We start from the raw sequence: 8,198 nt of genomic DNA on the forward strand, positions 1-8,198 counted from the left end.
ACGGGAAATCTGAAAAATTTTGCAAAATTTTTTGGGAACTAAACAAGGCCTAAACAAGGTGCTTGCTGCTACTGCTACTGCCGCCGGTCCAAAGGCTGCACAGCTGCTGCCTGTCTGAAGAGTGAAGGCGACGGCGGCAGCACCAGCACCGACGCAGCTAGTACCTTTCTCATTGGTGCGTGCATATCTGACGGTACAATGTGCAATGGCGCACGCACATGCCGGACAAAAAAAAGGGTCCACACCGTCCAACAGTTAGACTTTGTTTAGGCCCTGTTTAGTTCCCCATCCAAAAAATTTTCATCCATCCCATCGAATTTTTTGGACACATGCATTGAACATTAAATGTAGATAAAAAAATAAACTAATTACACAGTTTAGTTGAGAATCGCGAGACGAATCTTTTAAGCCTAGTTACTCCATGATTAGCCTTAAGTGCTACAGTAACCCACATATGCTAATGACAGATTAGTTATGCTTAATAAATTTGTCTTGCAGTTTCCTGACGAGCTATGCAATTTGTTTTTTATTAGTTTCTAAAAACCTCTCCCGATATCCTACCGACACATCCGATGTGACACCCAAAAAATTTTCGTTCCCAATCTAAACAGGCCCTTATATATATATATATATATATATATATATATATATATATATATATATATATATATATATATATATATATATATATATATATATATATATATATATATATATATATATATATATATATATATATATATATATATATATATATATATATATATATATATATATATATATAAATGAAAATAAAAAAAATAATTGCACATCTTGTCTGTAAATCGTGAGACGAATCTTTTAAGTCTAGTTACTCCATAATTAGACAATATTTGTCAAATAAAAATGAAAGTGTTACAGTGTCAAAATCCAAAAAAATGGATCTAAACAAGGCCTTAATCATCTGACAGGGATCCAAATCTGAATTCATGTGCAGTTAACACCTTGCAGTACAACATTGTTTGCCTTTTGTGTTTATATTCTTTCATTACTATGTTGTTTGCTGTCAATTTCATTGTCTAGATCTAAAGACCAGTTGATGCATGCCTTGCATATTTATTTGGACCTGTATTTTCACTAATTTTCGACAGGCACATCATGTACATGTTCTAGAATGGAAGCAGATCTTGTCTAGTTGTTTATGTACTACAATATCTTAATCTCTCTGAATTATGAGACACATTTAGTCATGAGAGAATAAATAGCCCATGCCGGTGTACAAAATAGCAAATCAAGCAATCTTTTAGATTTCATGGTACCATGGTAAAAAGTGATTATTTCCTGATAGCTGGTAAGAATGCTTCTCACACAATCTTATCACTCTACATTGCACTATTGCAAGTTAGCGGCAGCAAACAGCAAACCATGTCAAGATCTTGCAAGGTCGAAGTCACTAGCTGAAGTGATCATCCATAGACAATATGTTTGGGTTTAATTCCATTGATCCGATTACAAAGTTTAATTATGTCCTTGTAACTGAGCATGTGTTAAGTTTCTTGAATGATGCTAATTCAGTTCTCCATTTGTTTGATTTGCATTTCTGATTCTATTACTTATCACTGAAACACTTGGAACTAGTATCTCTTCAGAGCTTTGAAATATATGGAGGGCAGTCTTTTCGGAAAAAATAAAAAATTAAACAATAAAAAAATGGTATCAATAACTGTTCACATTTTTATTTCTTTCAGTTTGTTGTTCTGAACTTGTGCTAACACTGAAAGGTGGCAAACCCCTTAGAACCATGCATGGATTTCCTTTTTAGCTCAAGACTCAGGAGCATTGCAACTGCACTGCCTGATACTGTGTTTCGAACAAGCAGATAATTATTGACTGGTTTTCTTGTGCACATTTAAAATGTAAACACTTTACAGAGGTATATATATTTGCCTTACGTCTAAACAGGACCCAAATTGTACATCACGTTCACATCCAAAGAGTTAAAAACCATCAAAACTAAACAGCAACAATTGCACCATGTTCCTCCTTACACTCTATAAGGTGTTGTAAAACGCAGATACTTATCTAGACGTAAATACATATTCTATGGACACTTCATGCAAATACAATAATAAGTTATGCAACATTCAGCACCAGGCTATAGTACAGACCCAACACTGAAATTCTGGCAATTCATAGGCCAATATGCCATCACAATGTCAAACTACCAACGACTTTGAAATGCCAGGAGGATTACATTCCCAGAATTCCAAGTTCCAACCATGACGAGCAGGCTTCCTGGTAGTTGTTGCCAACAAGTTTAAAATGCGAGGAGGCTTGCAATCACTAGAATTCCAATCATGAAGAGCAGGGCCTTCAGGTAGATATCTGCCTGCTGCTGTTGGCCCAATGGCGCTTGTCGGTGGACACCATGGGTATGTCCCATATGACCGCCATGGAATCCATGCCCATGGCCATACCCATAGTGGAACCCAGCAGGCTGTGCATAAGCAGCAGCATCTGGAAACCCATGAACTTGGAAGCTAAGCATAGGGAATAGTCCCCCGAAAGCAGCTGAGAATGCATAATTCCCCCACCGCGCATTTGCCAAAGGGACTCCTGTGCCCATGAACCATGGATTCGCATTTGCATTGGCATTGGCAAAGTTGTTAGCATCGGCCTGGGGGGCTGTGGCAGGCCTCTGGCCAGTTGGGCGGTGAGGAATCTCACCCTCAGGCATGTTCTTTGACCTTGGGTCAACACGATCCTTGCCACGTCCATAAAGGGGAACAAGCTTGTCCTCCTCCACAAGGGCCTTGCACACTGGGCACTCTGGCGAATGTGCATGTATGTGCAGCCACCGGTAAAGGCATGGCCAGCAAAAGAGGTGGCCGCAAAGAGTCACTATCGGCTCTTGAGGCAGCTCAAAGCATATGTTGCACTCAAAGCTCCCCCCAGCTGCATCGCTGCTGCTGCCACCACTGGTTGATTCATCGACGTTGGCTGACATTTTGTAATTTGTGGTGTACCAAGCTGCAATTGACAAAGAATACACAATCACAAACACTGCTAGAAATAAATATGACTGGAAATACTGATAGTAGTGAAAACCAACATCGAACAAGTAGGGAATTATATATAGCATCCATTTTTTCTACTCAGCATAATGAAAGCCACAAAAAGGTCCATGTTTAAGGGAAGAGCAAAATTCCAATGGACTTGAACTGCAACCAAGCCATAAACCAACAAACATAATAACAATAAAGGTTCCCCACAGGGGTGGAGGTTGGTTAAGACCAAGCTGGGCCATAGCCACCCCTGCTCAATGTTATCTTCCACTGTCTAAACAGTGTGTTTTTTTTTGTATTGTTTATTATTGTCTAATCCTCAATTATATAGACTAGCTCCCTCCTAATCCTATAGCCAAGCTCCGCCACTGGTTCCCCAATTAGTTCTGAATAAAAGCGATAACTCCAGCAACAACATTTCAAAATTTTATTTTATCTTCTAGATGCATAATCTGGCAGTTTCAGTATGAAAGTTGTAGCCTTCTGGCATCCTAAACCTTTTTATCTGCAGAAACAGGAAAGTAATTTCCTAGAAAAGAGTTTCGATAACTCAATCAAGGGGGTATTTCTAAACTCTGACAAAGAAAAGAGTTCCCATAACTCAATCAAGGGGGGATTTCTAAACTCTCACAACATTTTTTTGAAGCTTTACCCCAAACTCCAGAAGAACATGATAGTATGATACTAACCACGGGCGGACCCAGTAAAGAACATGGGTGTACACATGCACACCCAATATTTTTTTTGCAAAGCAATCGAAGTTAGTAGGCATATACATATACACCTGTAATTAGATTCAGATCCGATTACGATTACGAATAGTATGTTAGGGTTTGGGCGCACGATTTTACCTACGAATTACGTTAAGGTTTGGGCGCACGGCTTCACACAGCAGGAAGGGAGGACCAAGGCGAGGGAATACCTGCTGTCCTGGTGGTGCTCGTCGCCGGCCAAGGTGGCGAGTGTCGAAGTAGGACAACAACGACGGTCGCGGGGGCGAGTGGCTGCAGAGGGCGGACGCCGCGCCGGAACTGGTCGCGAGAACGCTGAGCCCCAGGTGGTGCTCGACCTAGCGTAGTCTCCTCTCCGGATTGCGGCGCGGCGAGCGGATGGAGGAGATCGGCCGCGGGCGAGACGAATTCAGGTTGCGTGCCAAACGTCGGGCAAGGTTAGAAAAAGCGGCGGCAGTATCTATACGGTGACCTTGCCTAGAGCTCAGGTGAGCACCTATACCGCCGGTGCACCGCCTGCGGAGGGCCGTCGGCCTGGTCGCCGCCGCTTGGGGAGAGACGAGAGGCTGGGGCGACCCTTTTTTTGTTTTTGTTTTGTTTTTTGCGAGGAACGGGAGGGGAGGCGAGATATTCTAGGAGAGGACGAGGAAAGAGGGGTGGCTGCGTGTCTTTTTTTTTTAATTACTGCAACAGTAACCGGTGACACGTGTTCTGGCTCTCGTGCCGGAAATTCCTGAGGATTAAAGTATAGAATTTACATACTCCCTCAGTCTTAAAAAAACCGTTATTATTGACTTTGATCAATTACATTTGACCGCTAAAAGACCGTTGTTATTGACTTTGATCAATTACGTTTCCGCTCGTCTTATTTAAAATTTTTGTGCAAATTTTAAAATAAATAAATCATTATTATAGTACCTTTAGTAATCAAATAAATCATATTAAAATAGATGATATTTATAAAAGAAGTTGTAATAAGACGGATGGTCAAATAAAATATCTAAAAGTCAATAACAACAGTCTTTTGGAGACGGAAAAAGTATATAACTATCTTAAAGATAATAAAAATAAAAGATTGGATCTAAAGTTATACCCAAAAATTTTAAAAAAAAGTTCATCTCACCTTATCTAAGTACACATTATTCTTCTCGACTCAACTCACCACTGAATCCAATTTTATGTTTATTTTTACCTTCTCTCATGTGCGCTCCTCGTCTATCGACACTACCTCCTCATATACGTGCCAATCATTTATGCAATCTTATGCTCATCACCTCTGCTCTGCCCTCTCCCCTGCTATCTCTAGTTGACTAGTTGCACCTGTAGTGTATCTTCCTCCTAGACACGCTTACTGCTGTCTTCCGTGTTTTTTAGCAAAACTTAAGGAGCATCATATGTATCAAAATAAGTGATGTTCTAATAAAAAATGTACGAGATAAAGGAAAAACCAAAATTATCACTACGATAGAAGGCCACAATGGCAAAGCATAAATATGATAAAATATTTTGTACTAAACAATATACGAATATACATAAGTTTAAGTTGTTAAAAACTAGAAAAAAAATCATATACACCTAATATTATGAAGTTGTACCCGCTATTAATTAGTACTAACGGAAACTTATCGAAACTCCAAAAGCTTACTATTCTTGTTGTGGAGGTTATTTTAGAATTTGTATAGTTAAAAGTAAGCTCCAACAGATGTGCTATCTGGTTTTGTAAAATAGAAAGTTGGTTATCTCTTGATTTTCTATGGCTATATATAGCTAACCACTGACATTAGCTTATTAGTCGAATTTGTCAGTCATTCAACAGTGTTTTTCTCTCATAACAAATCAGCTAACAGTACTTTCAGCCATGATTTATCGGCCAAACGAACAAGGCTATTTTGTAAAATAGCAAGGTTGTTGTGGACTTCTTCTTTTTAAGAAGTTTTCTATTTTATAAAATAGCTGAATAATGAAATTTGGCTACTAATCTTAGCCAAATTCTTGGAGTTGCTCTAACAATGAGATAGGGGCGGGCCGTCATGGGTGTGCATATTATCTTATAAGCCGTATTTTTTTGTCAGCTAATAGTATTTTTTTTCATAATAAATCAGTAAATAATATTTTCAGCCATGACTTTATCAGCCAATAGGCTTGCATATACACGTGTAATTTGATTGGATCGGGATACAAATAGTAAAGTTAGGTTTTCGATGCTTGGTGTCGCGGCACAAGAAGGGAAGACCAAGGGTAGGTATACCTGGGGTTGCTCGTCGCCGGTGAAGGCCCCTAAGGCTTTGTTTAGATTCAAAAAGTTTTTTATTTTAATATTATAGTATTTTCATTTTTATTTGATAAATATTGTTCAATCATAAAGTAACTAAGCTTAAAAGATTCGTTTCGTGATTTACAGATAAATTATGCAATTAGTTTTTATTTTTATATCTATATAATACTTTATGTATGTATTGTAAGATTCGATGTGACGGAAAATTTTAAGAAGTTTTTAGTTTTTTGGGTCAACTAACACGGCCTAAGAAAACTTGGCGCCTGGCGTAGCCGCGTAGGCAGGAGCGACCTGGCCCCGAACTCCCGAAGAAGACCTAGCGTAGTCGTCACCGACGGTCGTACGTGCACGCTGCAGCGTGGAGGTAACGGGAGAAAAAGAGGACAGCGATGATGACCGGGAATAAATTTGCATGGGCCCCAATTTAATTTTCTCTCTGTCGTATAGATTCTTAATTTTGACGGGCAATAAGTGGCACTTTTCTAAAAAAGAAAATATACGGTAGAATATGTGTACGGTTATTTTAGATAGAAAAAAATTGAGTGAGTACGTTTCCACATAGCAATGGGCATCCACGGTGAGTTCACGACACATGTTTATGTGCATGTATCCAACGTATAATAGAACTATAAGTTTTCTTTCCCACTGGGCCGGACTCGTCTCATTATCAGCATTTTAGACCTGTTTGCAATTCATAAATTTTAACCAAATTTATAACAATTAATCAATTCTATTTTTTCTAAAAGCATACTATTAAATAAATATCCTATGTTCCAAACATACCCTAAGTCCTTGTTTAGATGTTTATATATCTACGTCAATTCATATGGTTTTGTGTGGAAGGACGTGGTTAAGAATAGAGATAAACGACGGATGCAAATATATAATATAAAAAAGTATATAAGTGGCTAGGTAATTTGATATAATAGTATAGGGCTTCAAATACAAAACTTACCTTCTAGTTTTTAGGAGCATAATATTAAAAATGGTTGAAGAAATCCAACAAATACGCTCTTTTTTAACTCGAAAAATTCATTGATTTAGTAATTTTTTTAGAACTATTTGAGACGCACTAAATATTTCGTGATTAAGCATGTTTAGGTAATTACAACATTGAACCTTCCTAGGAGAGAACACGCTAATTACTCAGGAAATAAACGACCAAATTTCCGGCCGGGCGCACCGCGCACCCACCGGTCACCTCCGCCTCCGTGTGCGTTTGATCGTGCAGAGTATATATGGCTGCTGCGTTTTGCGTGGTTTTAGGCCCTGTTTAGTTTCCTACCAAAAAATTTTTCATCCATCCCATCGAATCTTTGGACACATGCATGAAACATTAAATGTAGATAAAAAAATAAACTAATTACACAGTTTTGTTGAAAATCGCGAGATGAATCTTTTAAGCCTAGTTACTCTATGATTAGCCTTAAGTGCTACAGTAACCCACATGTGCTAATGACGGATTAATTATGCTTAATAGATTTGTCTTGCAGTTTCCTGACGAGCTATGTAATTTGTTTTTTTATTAGTTTCTAAAAACCCCTCCCGACATCCTTCCGACACATCCGATGTGACATCCAAAAAATTTTCATCCCCAATCTAAACAGGGCCTTAGACGTTGCGACATCCTTGAACTGTCATTCGCAGATCATCCCTTCTGGAAGAAGTACACCTCCTGTGAGTCCCAGTTGCCTCGCGTCCATCTCACACCATCACACCCTCAATCACACCATCAGCAACGCGGTGCTCATGGATAGCCTCTGTAAACTCCTCCCACGTCATGTGAGCGGGTCCGGATGAGTGTCGCTAAAACTGTCCCACCAAACACGAGCAAAGACCGTGGCTGGTGACGAGTGACTCCCACATGGCCACATGGGTGTGGCTTGCCATCAGCTGGCATTTCACTAGTTCATAGTATGAATCCTGATGCCTCTCAATTCTAATATTTGTTAATAAGATGTGTGGAGATAGAGAAATTGAAGGTCGCTTTGTTTTGGACTGCAATAATCGCTACTGGGATGAAGATTAATACGAAAGAAAAGGAGAAAAAAAACTATGGCATTCGCGCTGTTCCAAAAATTTACTCTTAGTCTCCCCTATTAATCTTGCCGCTTTCTTCTACTTTCATCGCCTTCATCCTCCTTATAA

The 8,198-nt window shown here is 39.1% G+C and overlaps 1 protein-coding gene across 1 annotated transcript; it reads right to left on the reverse strand.

The window, feature by feature from the left end:
• LOC8054177 (E3 ubiquitin-protein ligase RNF5) lies at nt 1,845–4,397 on the reverse strand. The gene is made up of 2 exons (XM_002466630.2): nt 3,967–4,397; nt 1,845–3,009 (listed from the first exon to the last, which is right to left on the reverse strand). Exon 2 carries the CDS (start codon nt 2,984–2,986, stop codon nt 2,297–2,299), a length of 690 nt encoding a protein of 229 aa, XP_002466675.1. The 5' UTR covers nt 2,987–3,009; nt 3,967–4,397; the 3' UTR covers nt 1,845–2,296.

Source organism: Sorghum bicolor, chromosome 1, assembly GCF_000003195.3.
Source record: "Sorghum bicolor cultivar BTx623 chromosome 1, Sorghum_bicolor_NCBIv3, whole genome shotgun sequence".
Taxonomy (NCBI): domain Eukaryota; kingdom Viridiplantae; phylum Streptophyta; class Magnoliopsida; order Poales; family Poaceae; genus Sorghum; species Sorghum bicolor.

Excerpts from the sequence above, each read along its gene's own strand:
- LOC8054177 (XM_002466630.2), bottom strand. The coding sequence starts at position 2,986 with ATGTCAGCCAACGTCGATGAATCAACCAGTGGTGGCAGCAGCAGCGAT.